Genomic DNA, 17,418 nt, shown 5'->3' with positions numbered 1-17,418 from the left:
CATCATCACAATAAAAGCATAAAATGTGTCTATCAGTGTTTGTTTTTTTTCCTACGGTGCTATGAATGTGGTGTGGTGGGTAATTTGGTGTGTGTGTGTGTGTGTGTGTGTGTGTGTGTGTGTGTGTATTCAAATTCCTCTCTCTACTCTGCAAAGATTTTCAACGGGATCATCATAAAAGAGTTTTTACAAAAACATAGCTGCATTAATATTATCCACAAGCTCTTCGTAAAAAGCATTCTCTATGTCTCATTAGTGTGGGGACACGTTTACACGGATACACCCTCCACCCTGGAGTTTCCTAGAAAACTGGGGAAACCTTCAAATATTTGAAAAGCTGTTACCAGTGAATTTTGGGCATTTTTGCTTAAAAAAAAATAACTTAATGAGTAATCAATGATCAGAACTGTTGTCAATTGAATATCTCCGATTGTTCAACTAATCATTTCTTGGGGAAATAAAGAAACTGTAGCGTGGGAGAGAAAAGGGTCCCAACTGTACATTTTTGCCACTATGTGCTCACATATATAGTGGACAGTATAGTTGTACCGTATCACACATATTATGTATTATAATTGGACTGTTTTATATTATGTATTGTTTCTCGTGTGAAGAGGTGTGTTTGCCGTCTTCCGATTGTTAGAATCGTAATAAAAACTGTTACAAAATGGGTTAATAAAAACAAAAAGCTAAACATTCTCCCCAGCTGAAAAACAAAACATAAAAACAAAAACAAAACAAAACAAAAAAAAGACCAGGGGTGAGTAGTTTTATCTTGAAGGCTTTAACCGGATGTCGCGTGTTTATTGTGTGTGTCTTCACCCCGGGAGATTTCTGTAGGGGGGGGGTCTTTTCTTTTTTTTTTTTTTTTTTTTTTTTTGGCTGCGCTGACAGCGGGCTCCTTGGTTCATCGTTCCCCCGTCAACCGGGCCGGACCTGCTCCATTTCTGACACGGCGAGAAAAACCCGCTATCATGTCGGATTTCGAGGAATTTGAGAAGCAGCTGAGCGAGAATCGACAAGGTGAGTATGAGCGGTCCCTCCGGGTCCGGGTCCGTGTCCGTGTCCGTGTCCCAGTTTGGTCCGCAAGCTAGCAAGGCGACGCTTGCGCGCAACGTCAGCTCCCTTCTTTTATTTTATGAATGAATAACCCGACATGACAGCAACTTCAACGGGCAGTTTTCGCCGCCATGACTCAGCTCGTTTGCCTTTTTCATGTCAGCATAAATTCATGATCTCTTCTCTCGCATCCCTTCGCCTCCGTACGGCCGTTGCTAAATTTTACACGCAATTCCGAATGGAGTCTGGGTACCTGTGTTAGAACACGGTTCGCTTACTGTCCGTTCTCCGGCGCGAGACCGCAGGATGCGAAACTCCATTTAAATCCCGCACCTTTTTACGATCTTCGCCTCTCCTACAAGGATACGCACGGGTAGAAATGACTTAATATGACAATTTCTGAATCATTACAGTCCACTTTTGAGTTCGGCATCGGTTAGTAAAGGACAGGTTCACAATTTTTCAAGTCAGTCTTAAAAAAAATTGTCAGGTGTCAATATACATTTGTATTTATCTGTCATTATTATGATTCATTATAATTGGCATTACTGTTGTTGTTATTGTTATTGTTGTTGTCAGGGGGAATAATGAATCGGTGATGAGTCTTAACACAACAGTCAGGTGCCCCCAAGTACATTGAAAGAGGTTTTGTTTGCTGTTACCATCCCTCCTGTTTCTACTGGCTATTAAAAGATCCTCTCTTAATGTATATCCAATGTAAAAGATGGCCAAACAATGCCAAACATTCCCTAGTTTAAGCTCCTCCGATGTGAGGATATCCAGCTTTTCTTTGTTTTATGTGAGTAAAAAAAAACAAAAAACTTTTGTTTAGACTGTTAGTTGGATGAAAAAGACATTTGAAGACGTCACCTTTGGCTTAAGGAAATAGTGTCGGGCACTAACCCTTTTCTGACATTTTAAAGTCCAAAGGATTAATTGATTACTCAAGAAAATAATTGTCAGGCCAGTTAATAATGGAAATAAATGATAGACTCAAGCACAGTGAGGCAGAGCGATGAGGTTTGAACTAACGTACAAAACAGACAAGTTTCCCAGACGCAGAAAGAAAAGAAAGTACCACATACCACATCTAAAGCTTGACATTTAATCGGAGCAGAGCCGGCGTGTGGATCTGATCTACGCAGACGTAAAGAGTACCTCTGATCGATTTGATAAAAGGTCTTAAGTCTTGTTCCCTTTTGCCAAGAACCAAGGCCACATTAAACTGTCAGATTTCTCAAAGAAATACGGTGCCGTCGCTTCAACACCACAACACATAGGAGACTGTAATTATTATATATTGCGCTGGTTTCTTTTACCCTGTGTGATAATTTGTTTGTAGAAAAATGTAATTACTGTAATAGGTCTGGCAGTAATTATAGCGGGAGTAGCGGTCGAGGTCAATTTCAGTCAGGGCTGCAGCTAACGATTCTTTCTATCAGTTAAATGTGGTGATCATTGTCTTGATTAACCGGACGGTCGTTCGGTCTCTAAAGTAAACGACCGTCCCAGTTTTCCCAGAGCCCAAGGGCACGTCTTGAAATGTCTTCTTTTGTCCGACTGACAGTCCAAAACCAAAGCGCATTAAATTTACAATAATTCAAAAAGACATCAGCAGCAAATCCTCAAACTGGAGGAGCTGGACTGTTTTGGCATTTTTGCTTGAGCAATGAGTCAAACAGGTAATTAATTGACTGTCAAAAATAATCGATAAATCGACTCATCGTTTGAGCCCTATTTTGAGTAATTGTGTAGGCTAAAACAGCCGAATTATTCAGTAGTATTTACCAGGTAATTCGGAAGGAATTATTTGTAAACAAATTGGTCGATCAATTAGTCAAGCAACAGAAAAATAATCGGTGACTATTACGAAAATTGTTTAAGTCATTTTTCAAGCAGAAATGTCAGGTGATCCCCAGTTGCATCGTCTCAACAGAGATGATTTGCCACGAGTCCTTGTCTTTTGTGATAATTAAATCGATGTCTTTGGGTTTTGGCCTGTTGGTCAGACAAAATAAGACATTTGAAAACATCCCCTTGGACTCTGGAAACCCGTGATCGGCATCTCTCAGCGTATTCTGACATTTCACACAGCAAATGGGGAACAAGTGAATGGGGAAAACAATCATCAGATTATTCTATAATGAAACTTGTTAGTTGCAGCCGGAATTATACATACGAAGTTTTACAGTTTGATCAAAACGGGAGGTCAAATCTTGGTGAGAGAGTCTTGGATGAAATCTGGAAATGAAATGAGATGAGATGAAGTCCACAAAGTCTGGCAGCCATTCTGGGACTGCTATAATAATGTCTATACTACTACTACTAATACTAAGAAATATAACCTAATGCTGTATTTGTTGTTTATTTGATTTTATTTTTGCGTGGGTGCTTGTTTTTGTTTTTGCTTTGTGTTTTACCAACTTGTGAATGTTTGTTTTTTGGTACAATGGCCAGGTGGTTTGGTGAGTGGGATAATACCAATAAAAACATCTAAATAATAACCATTTATATGCAAATGTTAACTGCCCGTATTGAGTATTTACCAGATGAATATACGGTGATTATCGGCAGACCTATGGTAAATATAGCTTGCTGCCGCCTTTTTCCGATCACGCAGAGCGAGAAAGAGAGAGACACAAAAAGAGGAGTCGCAGTGGATCCCCGGGCCGAGGCGACAAACATCGCAGCTGGAGCAAAGACCGAGGGAGCCGCAGCCGAGAGAAACGCAGCCGGAGCAGAGACAAGAAGAGCCGGGACCGAAGGAGCTCCTCCCGGGACCACAAGAAGCACAGGTCAGTGGGTGAAAGCTGCGTCCCGCAGTCCAGGCGCAGCAGCCGAGTCCCAGTCACAACCTTGCCAGGCAGGATTTTAGTGTGAAAATACACCCGTCTCAGCATGGATCACACGGCGGGTCCAACCGTATTAGCTGAGACTCCATGTGCTGTGAGTTCATGTTCTGTATTCCTAAATAAAATTCCGTTTTAATAGACCTTTTTCACTGTCATAGTAGAAGAACCGCAGGTGTTACTAGTAACATTAAACCTGCAGTAACCTGTTTTCGGTCACCTTGGGGCAGCGGAAACACAATATATATATTTTTTTACATCCAGCAGCTTCTGAACAACATGATCCTTCATTTGGAGTCGTATTTCTGTCCACCTGATGAAAGTTAGTCTAATGCTCCCTCTCCTTTAGCTCTGTTTTTGGTTCACCAGCTGGTCCCTGACTGTGTGCAGTGGGTAAAGCGGCAGTTTTGTAGAGCTCTTTTGTTCAAAAACAACACTATGAGAACACCGAGAGTGAATCCAAACAGTGAAGTTGAGGCCGTGGAAACTACTGTTCTGTTAAAAAGAATATAATCTCTAAACAAACATTGTCAAATTAAAGATGCTGCTGATGATGATGTGCGTTGTATTTTTCCATTTGCTCTCTATGTATTAATTTTACACGTTAACGTGGACAAATGCACACGAGGTGAATGACGACGAAACAGTCTCAGCTCATGGTGCATTTAGCAGCTGCTCTTTCGATCATATCACATGATCTTCAACAGCCGTTGGTGTTTTCTCAGTTGTCATGGATTTGTAGATCCAAAAAAAAATTTTTTTTTTTTTTTTTCCTTTCCCCCGAAGCACTTTAATGGATTTCTCACCCATGTTGGCTTAAAACTTAGGGTCAAAGGTCAAAGAAGAACCGAGAAGGCTGTTGAAAGGGGTTTTGGGTAATGTAGTCATGACTGTAGTTGGCAAAAGTAAAAATAGACAAAGCAGGGTGACAGAAAGTGACTGCGCAGAAATAAAAATTAGGACTGCATTACTGATTAATCTTAATAATATTTTCTTTATTAACCGATTATCATTTGATTTATAAAATGTCAGAAAATAGTGAAAAGGATCCATGGTGAGTTTCTGGGAGCCCAAGGTGACGTCTTCAGGTGTCTTCTTCTGTCCGACCATCAGTCCAAAAGCCAAAGATATTTAATTAGATAGCAGATTAGATTAATCCTTTATTGCAGGTGTATTTTAAGTGGCTTTACTCGGTGGGTCTTTAATGCGGCTTAGTTGTCGCTAAGTTTCAAACGCAAACCTTATTGTGCGAGCTTTTCCTCTCCTGCTTGAGCTTTTATTTTGTCTGTTTTCTATATCTAGTCACTCTCCGAGGCGAACGAGGAAGAAAAGGACCTGCAAATACTGGGATGTGCCCCCTCCCGGCTTTGAACACATCACACCAATGCAATATAAAGCTATGCAAGGTACTTCTCATTTTCTCTGTGCTTGTTCAGACTCTATATATTACGGTAGGCGTGGGCGGTATGATATGAGGATAGGCAGTATACTGTGGGACAATATTAATTTGTCTACCGTCAGAGATTTTAGCATTTATGCCGTGGTATCTATTACTTAAGTATCCCAGCTTGTATTAGACCAGAGGTTTGAGAGAGTTGAAGCGGGGGGGGGGGCAGAGGGAGAGACGCGAGGCAAGGATACTGCGTGAGGCGAGAGGGTCAGGTGCCCGTCGATGTTCAAGAAACAACAGGAAGTTAGTGTTTGTAGTGTGGACCGGTGATTTAGCTCACTTATAAACACGGTTGCGGTAGCAGTTGCAGCCCATGGAGTTGATTAAGGTACTTTGAAGCCCTTAGCACCCGAATGCACGATTATCCCCAACTAGAAGTAAGAAAAAGACTAATAGCAGAAGTGAAAATATCTTTTTCAATATTTCAATATTTCTTGACATTGCTGAGGTTCAGACTGTCCCAGCGACACCTTCCTCTGTCCATTCATATACAGCCATTTGCCATCTGATGAAAACCCGTGGACATAATTATTAAGTATGTAATCTAATGCTGGATTAGCCACAAACAGACTGTCCTATAACTCAGTGTGATTTTCCGGGAAAATAAAATCATAAAAAAAGCCAACACATATTGTGCTCGAGCATTTGATCTATGCCTCGCACCCCTGATTTGCAGGATCTGTAAGTATTGCATATACTGCATGTTTAAGGAAGATTTAATATACAGGTTTGTGCAGGTGTTTTTTCTTTGGGAGAACATGAACCAACCATAAGTTTAAAAATTGAGGTGTTTTTTTTATATTTTTGTTTTGTGGGAAAAAAGTAGAGCCAGCCCTCAGAAATAGTCGTGACAAATTCCGGGCAAAACAGAAACCAACAAGTCAGGTCCCAAAAACTGTTGCTGAGACTGGTTCTGAGGCACAAAAAGGGACTGGAGTCATGGGCTTCAGGTTCCCGTCATCAGATTTAACTCTCTCAATGTGTATTTAATTTTTTCAGAAACCTCGGGGGTCACATTCATGCTCACTTCATGTGAATCATCTAGAAATGAGTCATTGCAACTAGCAAAGGTTGCTGGAGGTAACAGTTCTGCAGCTGAAGGTGAAGCTCTTTCTTTTATTTTTACCCTCAGCGGCCGGACAGATACCAACAATAGCTCTGCTGGCAACATCCACCACCACTGGAGTGGCTGCAGCGCCGACGCAAGTGCCCATAGTTGGCAGTCAGATGACAAGACAGGCCAGACGCCTTTATGTCGGAAACATCCCCTTCGGAGTGACCGAGGTAAAGTCTCCAGTCTTACTCTTTTCTCTGTCTCTGATATTTTTACCCAACACAGATATGTCCACGTTGCAGTGTGTCCAGTCACACTGTTTTTTTTTGTTTTGTTTTTTTTTTCTTTCTCCACAGGAGTCCATGGCCGAGTTCTTTAATGCTCAGATGAGGCTTGCGGGCCTCTCACAAGCTCCGAGTAACCCTGTACTCGCTGTGCAGATTAATCAGGATAAAAACTTTGCTTTCCTAGAGGTGTGTGTTTCTGATACTTCTAAAATGTCCTCGGCTGTAGCCTCTGCAACAAAAACATACATTCCGCTGATTTAAAGGATAAGGCCGGCGATTTTGCGTATTAAGAATATTGTCAAAAATCCCATGAAAGGACCGAAACAACAATGAATTTATCCCACTAACAAGTATTTTCTGTGTATCCAGAACCTGATTTATCTTATTAGTCTGGGCCATAGAGCCCCATTGTTTTCTCAAAAGCTTTATCTAACATCAGAGGATATTTTTTCCCAATTATTTTCCGTGTGAGTAAAGATGTTTGAGTGCTGCTTTTGTACTGTTTGGTACTTAACATCTTAGTTCGTCCAACGTGTTGGATTTGGACCAAGTACCTGTAACCCTGACCGCTGTGCCTAAGTGCAGCCTTACAGAGCTTCTAGCAGGGCTGCAGACCCGTAGTCTCGTTGTAAGGCAGCCTTGACCTCCCCAAGGCGAAACAAATTTCAGCTTATAGCGAGACATTGTCAGTGTCCATTTCACTCCGCTGCCCAGACAGAGCTGGGGCTACTGCAGCTATTTTTATAGAAAACAAACAGGACGGATCCGACAGAGCTTTGGGATTAAAAAAGTAACTGTAACCGTAATGAAAACAGAAAACGGCTTCAAGGCAAACTAGTGCTGGAATTCTTGCTTTTTATCAAAGATCAATAGGAGGTCAGTGCAAATCCACTATTCACTGTGATTATTGCACTATTTCTGCTGGACCTGTAATCGGCCGGTAACAATAATAATAATAAGTATGATGATGATGATAATAAAGTTCATTCATGTAGCACTAATCAAAACCAGAGATTGCAAAGTGCTTTCCAGGGAACAAAGGAAAGAAAAACACAAAAATACATATTGTCTACATACATGAACCAACATGCAGACACACACCCAAACACATACATGCAGACAAAGTAGAGTCGTCTCTAATACAAGCGTGGGACAGTAACTTAGCAGAGACCTGTTCCCGGTGCTGCCAAGTCCTTTTCCTCAACGCTGCCTCTTTCACATGTTTAACATAAGTTTGCACCACGTCGTGCTGAGGAGACTTTTTCAGCAGAGGTCTCAAAGCGGTTTTTGCCTCTCTAGTTTCGGTCTGTAGACGAGACGACGCAGGCCATGGCCTTCGATGGAATCATTTTCCAGGGTCAGTCGCTGAAGATTAGACGACCTCACGACTATCGGCCTTTGCCCGGTATCTCAGAGCAGCCAGCTTTCCACGTCCCAGGTTTGTTTGTTTTAGTTCTATTGTGTGATATTGAACACTTTGATTGGAGATTTAACTGTTTTCTTACCTTGGTTTTGTTTTGTTTGGCGTAGGTGTCGTCTCCACCGTCGTTCCCGATTCCCCCCATAAACTGTTTATAGGAGGCCTGCCTAACTATCTTAATGATGACCAGGTATTTAACTGAAAACAGACTGAACAGGTGCACTCATGTTGCCTCATTTTTTTTTTTTCTCTCACTTGCTGAGGCTTTTGTCACACTGAAACATGCGCAAAATATGTTTTGCATTTCTTTATGACGTGAGAAATCAAAAAAAAAATGTGTCTTGGTAGAGAGAAAGACGTGAGTAACGAGTCTCAAGTTAATGACCCCACAGTATAAATGGAAAAAGAAAAACATAACAATTCCAGTAGACAGAACTGCAGCACAGGGAAAACATAAACAAGTAAATATTTAATGACTTGTATTTGTGAATATGTATTTGATATTTAAAAGTACTCACAGTGGACAGCTTCTAAAGATAATAATTTTTTTTTTGTTTCAAAATAAATGACAATAGCACACGCTCTTATTTTGCTAAATCTATCTGACAATAAACATACAGTATTTATTCATTAATCATATATGAGTATTAAAAAAGGCGTTTTGTGAAGTGAACTGTTTATACAGTACCTTTCTCATGATAAGCGTACTGATTTAGCAAAGGTAAGCAATGTCCAATATATTTACACAAGAGGTCGGTAAACTGACACGCCGTTAATTCTGGTGCTCTTTAGGCCTGAATGTTGCTCCCTATTCATTCGAGTCAGTATTGTCAAAGAAGAAAGTCCACCTCGAGAAACCCTCTGCCTGAAAAAATAAGAGCGCTGATGTATTTCTGGATTTTTCTGCTTCCAACTACAACAGAGGTTTCATGTTGAAGAAAAAGACTGTGGCCGCGTGTTCGAAACCTAACGAGCTACACGGTTAAGCAGCTGTAGCTTTAGCTGATTGAACGGTTAGTTGACCAGCAGAAATAATTTGATGATTGATCACTAAAATGAAACGAAAATTTCTTTTGAATGAATTCCTTATGTGATAACAAACTTAGTATCTTGAAGCTTCGGTCGGACAAAAGAGGCAAACTAACACCTTTATCTTTGGTGATGTGTGTTGTGGTGACTGCTGAGGCCAAACCAATTCACCGACCAGCCGGATATATCAGTCGACGTCAGGTTATTTAAAAACGCATCGAAGAGATCTAGAACAAGATGGGGCCAATGTATCATTATCGAATGATTCAAATCCCCAAATGTCGATATCGGCATCAGCCTGAGAAATCCGGTTCTGGTTGGGCTGTACCCGCGGCCCCTACCTCATAACCACTGTGGTCTCCGTTTCTGGTGGTCAGTGAAAGGCATTATGGGTCACACGTTAAACCGGGCAGGCTGAGGGGAAAGCGGACGCATCAGAAAAGTCACCGAGCAACTCCAGAAATGCGCTCTACATTGGAAATGAATCATAATTAAATGTATAAGAGAGCTCGAGGGTGGACTTCTTTTCTTTGAGAACGTCAAAATTCAAAGTAAACGTTTGCTGATGAATAGTCCAACAGACGGCATCTGGTCTTATTACCTCGCTAGACGAAGCAGTTTGACAGTAGAGCTCCATCTCTGCTCTCAGGTGGGCAGATGATGGGGAATCTAATTCGAACTGTCCATTCTGTCTCATGAACTCTTAACCTCTTTACAGAGCACATGTAGCCTGATGTGTATTATTCACTGACTTTTTTCTTTCTTTTTTTTTTTTTAATAATATTACTTGCAGTCACTGCCACTGCGTTGATACTCACAGCTCTTTCATTTTTGTTCCCCCACTTTGTCCCCAGCTAGGGGCCTGTAAGATCGTTAAGTCTGCGCTCATAATTTGTTCAGTAGTACTCATCTACTGCTGCCATGCCAACATGTAACACAAGGCAAGTAAGACATTCTGGTCCTCACACGGATACACTCCGAGCCAGCAGGCTCCCTCACTGGCTGCTTTTCTTTCTCCCATCATGCTTTCGGAGCGCGTTTAGGACCCGGGGATTGTAGGGTTAAGGACTGATCATTAAGATTTTGGAGAAGTAGCTGTTGTTGTTGGTGGTGGGGGTTTTTTTTGAGGGGTGGGGGTGTATTCATGTTTTAATGTAAAGGTACTGAAGGGACTGTATAAACATATTGTGGGACTGTTCTGGCCGCGGATTCACAAAGTCAATTCAGTTTGATCCACTTTAAATAGAGATTAGTTTTCAATTTCTTTGTCAACCTGAACCATTTACTGCTGTCCTCAAAATAAGTCTCTGACTATGAGACAATTCTGATAATTGATTCGTCGTTTTTGAGACTTTTTTTTTAAGCAAATTGCCCCAAATTTCCTGATTCCAGCCTCTGAAATGTGAATTTGAGTGAACTCGATCGTAAACTCAGTATCTTTGAGTTTCAGACCGCCGCTCAGACTAAGAGAGCAGGTTGAACTTGCGGGTTGTGAGGGGCATTATTCACTATTTACAGACATTTTCTAGACTGCGCAATTAATCAGAAAATCGAGAAATTCAAATAATCTGCCGATTAATTGATCATGAAAATAATCGTTAGTTGCAGATGTGTAGTTTTCCAGGTGATCTCAGTAATTTTCTGTTATTACGTAACACTAAGAACCTCAAAAGACAATCTCCTACACTGCTGTCTCCTCTTTTCAGAAATCAGCCTAGAAATACAAAATCAATAAAAATGTAAAATGCAGATATGTACAAATGACCAGATTGTATTGGATCACACACATCTTATCTCCCTTAATCATGGTGTTAAATACAGTACAGTTTACATTTTCAGTCCATTCCCCGTGATCTGATTTCATTTGATTTGATTTAATCAAATGGACATTTGGAATTCACTCTGTAGAATAACATATAATGTTCACTATGAATTACCGGTCTCATACCTCGTTGTGTGACTCTTCTATGCAGGTAAAGGAGCTCTTGACATCATTCGGGCCGCTCAAAGCGTTCAATCTCGTGAAGGACAGTGCCACGTCACTGTCAAAAGGTTACGCCTTTTGCGAGTACGTAGACATCGGCGCCACTGATCAGGTAACGGTGATGTGTAGCTTCTCTGTGTTAAGACCGTTGGCCGTGCTGTTTGATCTGCTGCTCAGAGCTCTTGGGCTGTTTCTTCATCAGGCAGTCGCTGGGCTCAATGGAATGCAACTGGGAGACAAAAAGCTGATAGTCCAAAGGGCGAGCGTGGGAGCTAAAAACGCCAATCCTGTGAGTGGGACTCCTTTCTGCCCTTTACTCTCACCAAAGGTCATAGCAGGGAAAGCGCAGGTGTTCTTAGTGACACTGACGATGGTTCGGTTCCGTTCAAGCGGCCCAGCGAGCCACGACCGACAGCTGGCCGTCGCCAGCCAGCACGCGCAGCGGGGTCGAAGGGCGGGAAATAACATCCCATTCCCTGGGATTTCTCAGCAAAATTCACTCCTGCTTCCTGGGAGAAAATAACCGCGGGACTCCAGGATGTTTTACATGTGTGTGTACTGAAAGAGCGCTGCCTTCCTCAAACGACACTAACGGGACTGTCATTGTTGTAGATACTGAACGACGCCCTGCCGTCATTATGGCAGTGGAATTGGCTAGGCTGTCTCCAGGCTAAATGGCAGCATGTAGTTCACCTGAGCGGCAGGTTTGTTAGAAGTTTAGGTCGGTGACAGCAACGTGAAAGGTAAAATGCAAACTGTGCAAACTCAGCGGTGTCGCATTTTACGGTATGACGTAACCACGAATGACGCGAGACACAGTAGAATTAAAACTGACATATTTACAGCCTCATCAACGTTTTGCAAATAAAATATAAAAAAACGCAGACGAGCTGCCCCCGGCTGCGGATCCGTGCCGCTCCGCACCAACCGCACGACAACGTGATTTCCTGAAGAAGCGTCTTTCCATTCGCCGAGCTGCGACTGGCGTGGCTGTTTCAGAGCAGCGAGACCAGTGACGTGACTGGCTGAGAGCGTATTTGATAATCACCACAGGCTCCGGTTTATATGCACTTCCACCAGGCCCTTTAGCACTTTGCTGCTGCACCTACTTGACTCTGCTTGTCGTTGCGCCATCAAAATAGGGCCATGTATTCTTAAAAAATTAAGAATAACAACAGAAAATGAGCATGTACACAATTTTTTTCTGACCCATTGTCCACAATCGCATGTTTTTAAAATCAGACTTTATTTATTATGAGAAATCCTGGGTGACCTGAGAAAAAGGTGATATGTATTATTGGGAAGCATCGTCTTTTTGAATGGAAAAATACTCAACCTTGAAAACGGAAGCAGCTAAATGGAATTCAGCCGTCATTCGCTTTATTTTTTTACGCCTGTGCTTTTCCTACTGTGACATGTCAAAATGTCCTCTGTTAAAAAGGCCTGTTAGTATAAAACCGTAAACACACAAGCGCGACTGTAATTGGATTTGCAGCCTCCACACTGTATTTTACACTGTGTGCACAGAAGGAGCTCCATTTTCTCACAATGGCGGGTGGTGGAAGCGAAAGGCCGACGGAAAAATGACTTCCAACACGTTAATGAACTCCAGCACCAGGCAGAGGGGGGGACAGGAAGCAGAAGGTTTTATGGGGAATAAATTTAGCATGAGATTGAGGATGTGAATCTGTGGACTGTGGTTTTATTTGTTTACGGTAAATGTAAAAAATCTCTCGAGCCTCAGCTGAATATGTGTACGTACCGACTCTTCCTCCACCCGCAGACCTCCATCATAGAGACCCCGGTGACGCTGCAGGTGCCGGGGCTTCAGAGGCTGCAGAACTCTGGCATGCCCACAGAGGTGCTGTGCCTTCTCAACATGGTGATGCCCGAGGAGCTGGTGGACGATGAAGACTACGAGGAGATCCTGGAGGACATCCGCGAGGAGTGCTGCAAGTACGGCAGCGTCCGCTCCATCGAGATCCCCCGGCCCGTCGACGGTGTTGAAGTCCCCGGCTGTGGAAAGGTGAGTCCTGTGTCGGTACAGTACATTTTATTTACATTTTTTATTTTACATTTAGACTTTAGCGCCAGGAAATTTGGGTTATTCTAAACTGTTAAAGGCCAGTACTGGCTTAAAGGCTCTGTTTATGTTAGTTGAGAAGAAATTACGCTTTTCCCTTCCTTGTTATTGGTCTTCGCTTATAATTTTCAAACAGGAAAAATGTGGCCGCTGTTGTGGAAACGCTGCCAGAGTTCTGCTGAATAAGCCACCTGAATAAAGCTACTAAATAAAGAGGCCGCGCAGCTGCAGAGTCATGCTTCCTGTTACAACAAAGACTCGAACCTTGAAGGAAAGGCATAGCTCCCCACCTGTAGTGCGTCTTTGTGCGACTAAGCATGAATTCTTTACTAACCTCTCGTTGCGATTTGAACTTAATGCCATTTTCAGGTTGTATGTGGGAGCCTTTCTTTTTCTGAATGGAAAGCTTTCATTACAAATCTTTAAGCTGCAGTTTGCACAATCTGTGCAAGAATCCTACAAACAAACAGTTGTGTGACATTTCTGTAAAACCACAGATTACATCCAGTGACGAATGAACAACAATATTGGTAAAACTAACCCATTACAGACTCTTTTAGGGCTTTAATTGCATGAAAACCTGTGTTTTCACGGTCAAATTGCAGAGCGGAGGTAAACCTTGTGATTTTGGTGAAGTGAGCATAGCTACAGCAGTGAAGTGGTAGCATTAATGAGGTTTGGAGAAGGCGCCTTGGTTTAACGGCCTACACTAGCCCTCAGCACATGAACGCACAGGCAAACAAACGCTAAAAATCATGGGTTCCAGTAGGAATTTTTCCGCCGGGCTTTTCCCGGGAGCAGATTTTCGCGGGAAAACCCTGAAAATACCAGGATCTCAATTCCCAGCCTTCATCCCCAGTTTGCATCAACTTTTTTCATGATTTATAATCAAACCTAATTCTAGACTTTTTTTTTTTTTGTTATGTTTTCATGGCCATACATAGTGTTTATCAGTAACTTTACACATGTGAGGAAGCTCAGAATGAGTATTCATTTCTATGTGCATAGATCTGAGGTCCTCCTCTGATCTTCATAGCTGTTGTTTTTCATTTCAGATCTTTGTGGAGTATGTCTCGGCTGCAGACTGTCAGAAAGCCATGCAAGCCCTCACCGGCCGCAAGTTTGCCAACAGAGTGGTGGTCACCAAATACTACGATCCAGACATGTATCACAGACACGAGTTTTAAAGCACAGACGAGTCTGACGGAGTATCTCCCTCCTCCTTTCTGTTTGTAAGCACGGGTTCAGTCGGTTTCTTTACTCCTCTTAATGTTGTGAACGTGTCACTAGAGACTGGACCTGCAAAAGACATTTTACTACATCTTCTACTTTACAAACTGAACTGCAGTGTGTGTTTCTTCGGTACTGAATATCTAACTCCCAGCTTTAGCCTGATACCCCCACATTGACCTGAACTCATTCTGAATTTAAAAAAAAAAAAAAATACTGTAGTATACATTACCTTTGCAGTAGAATGAATGTGACATGTATCGTACCTAAACCTAAACTTAATACTGCCTGACAATGCCAGAGTAGCTGTCTATCAAGTGTGCACTATATCGTATGAGAAAAAAAAACAACAGTCAAATGTTTAGATTTCCCTCCTGAGCACAAACATTGATTTCTGTTCTAGACCCAGACTTGAGAAGCCACCATAATGCCGTGTGGCTGTGAGAAAAAAAGTTTTTAATTTATGTATTTATTTTTCCACTGTAATATTTTTCCTCTGTACGTCACATAATAATGTTCTTAAACAATACAGTATACGATGCTATTAGCTGTACTGCTTACGTAGACCAAATGTCGACTTGTTTTGTCAAAAGTGAGAAGAAACGTTTTGTCAGAACGGCCTCAAAGGTCATTTTGTAAATATTAAACATCAACGTCTAAACATAATAAGTATATAAAATAGTCCGTGCGCACTGGAAGCTACTTGAATTAGAAAATGATCAGAAATGAAAAATTAGTCGTCAGGATTGAAAAGATTTTATCAAATGCTGTTGACCGTTTTTTAAACCACTCCCCCGAACAGCGATTGTCCAATCAGAACTTAGCAACCATAACTAGGGCCTTAGCAAGAGCAATTCTCGGCATTTAAAGAATTTGGAGGGTGGTATCTTTTATTTAGCTTTATCTTTCCATAACTAAAAACATTAGATCTGACGCGTAAAGAAAGGATTAAACTGTGTGTTCATCAGCTCAAATGTGACCTGCAAATATATCCGGATAACTAGCTTACTACCTACAAGCGTTATTTCCAAAACCAAGAAATACACAATTTATGATAACTAACTACATTAGTTTGTGGATTTAGCTACAGGTTGTTTTAAAAAATCACAACATTCACAACCAGCTTTTTCTTATTAACCCACTGTGTGGTAGCTGGTAGCTAGCTTACAACTAAACACACTGGGTAGTCCCCATCCTAAAAGTGAAAACATACAGTTTGAAAATAGGAACAAGTATGCGAGCTAAGCAGCCAAACAAAATAACAGTCTGATTTTAGATTTTCCTTATCATACTAATTGTACACCGAATAACTAAGCTAGCTCTACACCGCAATACAATATCAACGCTGCTTCTTAATTAACGTGGATCATGAACTGGTGAGGATATTTAGCCTGGGACCTGTTAGATTTGCCTGAGTTTTTTTTTTTTTTAGCGCAGTATCATGTATGTAGTTATCAAGTGCATATTTAAGACCCCTTTAACAAGATTCTCATTTAAAATGACTCACATGGAAACATTAAAATAAAAAAATAAAAAAGTCAGCTGGAGATGGCACTCTTCAACCAGTTCGTGGAGTAGTGTTAACGTTAGCTTAACCGGTTAGCTAGCTACAGCGGATAAAATCCGACAGTGACCAGAAAAATCAACAGTCGAAAATGATAAACTGCTTTTGTCTACATCTTAAATCAAAGAACTGTTCTTTTGAAAAAATTACATAGAATTAAAATGGTAAATCTGCCACGTTAGCATTTTAAAGTGCTTATGTGCTACGTGAAAAGGGAAAGTTTAACCCATATAGCAACAGTAACTAAGGGGGGGGTGGGGCTTAATTAACAGTCAGTTGTGTTCGGCAGCAATCCAGCAATAGTCTAAAAACTGTTGTCAAAATCAGAATAACAAAATCAAAATTTGTCCTCTGGGTCTCATTAAAAAAATAAATCAGATATGCACATGTTAAGAAATGCACCTTTTAAGTTTTGTAGATAGCCTACTGAATGAATTTCTTAAGCTTTATTCCTTGTGTGCTGTTTTGCATCTGTTGAAGAAAATGTATTAAATTAAAGCATTAATTTATTATGAAATATCATTTATCTGCTTAATAAAGTGCAGGCACAAATACAGTATCCAAACAAATATGTCAGAAATTTGGGATGATGACCTGAGTTTGCACATACAGAAAACTGTCTGTTCTGTTTCAAAGTAAACAAATTGTGTTTTGGTGTAATAAGCAGAACATATGATGATGATAATAAAAAACTACTGTATTTTATACATTTTTGGATGGGCAGAAATTTTAAATCATTTTCAGTTTGTACAATCCCTGCCACTGGCATTGCCTTGAATAAATGCTTGCATCTGTCTGTGTGGGATTCTCCTTTTTTAAAATTTTTTTTAATCTATTACCTATGACATGAACACATTGCATCAGTTATAAGTGATAATACAGACATTTAATGTTGGGGAATAATACAGATCTTTATTCTGGCTGTTACAATTATTTGTTTATTTATTTTACAGATTTAGCATCGGTTATGTCTGAATGAAAATACACAGTGTTCAAAAAAGATGAACCCCTACTACCATGTAGTGCATTCCAGCCATGTAATAAATACGACCCTCATGAATGGATTGTCAACTTACGAACTTGGCTCCGGATAAAATATCAGAAAACACCACTGCCGCTTTCAGCTATTTTATTCTGAAAAGTTTTGTCAGAAGCAATACTCTTTTGGTGATGAAATATATGACACGCAGCTATTCATTTTATTTTATTTTTATCCAAGTTTTATCCAAGGTGTTAGTGTGGTCTTGTTTCCGTCTTGACATAGGGGCCGTTGACTGTTGACCTTAGTGTGTTTAGTGTTGTTTTTGGTTTGTTTTTTGCGTTGGACGGAATAAAATAAACGGCTTTATTTCTTTATTCACGTGAGTCTTCACTGCCCTCCAGTGGTCACAGTGAAGAACTGCACCACT

General features: G+C 41.0%; 1 protein-coding gene across 5 annotated transcripts; it reads left to right on the top strand.

The window, feature by feature from the left end:
• The first annotated feature begins 894 nt into the window (after positions 1–894).
• Positions 895–16,799, top strand: LOC120788063 (splicing factor U2AF 65 kDa subunit-like). Of its 5 annotated transcripts, XM_040123557.1 has the most exons (11): positions 895–1,023; positions 3,680–3,854; positions 5,211–5,314; positions 6,491–6,642; positions 6,769–6,885; positions 7,999–8,137; positions 8,230–8,309; positions 11,122–11,244; positions 11,335–11,421; positions 12,916–13,158; positions 14,271–16,799. In XM_040123557.1, exons 1-11 carry the CDS (start codon positions 975–977, stop codon positions 14,400–14,402), a joined length of 1,401 nt encoding a protein of 466 aa, XP_039979491.1. In that variant the 5' UTR covers positions 895–974; the 3' UTR covers positions 14,403–16,799. The 5 variants fall into 5 exon arrangements, with proteins under 5 accessions (XP_039979491.1, XP_039979490.1, XP_039979492.1 ...); XM_040123556.1 differs by having other exon boundaries at positions 11,122–11,421; XM_040123558.1 differs by lacking the exon at positions 6,769–6,885 and having other exon boundaries at positions 11,122–11,421.
• The last annotated feature ends 619 nt before the right edge of the window (positions 16,800–17,418 follow it).

The sequence above is a fragment of the Xiphias gladius genome, chromosome 3, assembly GCF_016859285.1.
Source record: "Xiphias gladius isolate SHS-SW01 ecotype Sanya breed wild chromosome 3, ASM1685928v1, whole genome shotgun sequence".
Taxonomy (NCBI): Eukaryota; Metazoa; Chordata; class Actinopteri; order Istiophoriformes; family Xiphiidae; genus Xiphias; species Xiphias gladius.
The sequence above is the reverse complement of the archived record's forward strand: the minus strand, read 5'-3'. Positions and strand labels throughout refer to the sequence as shown.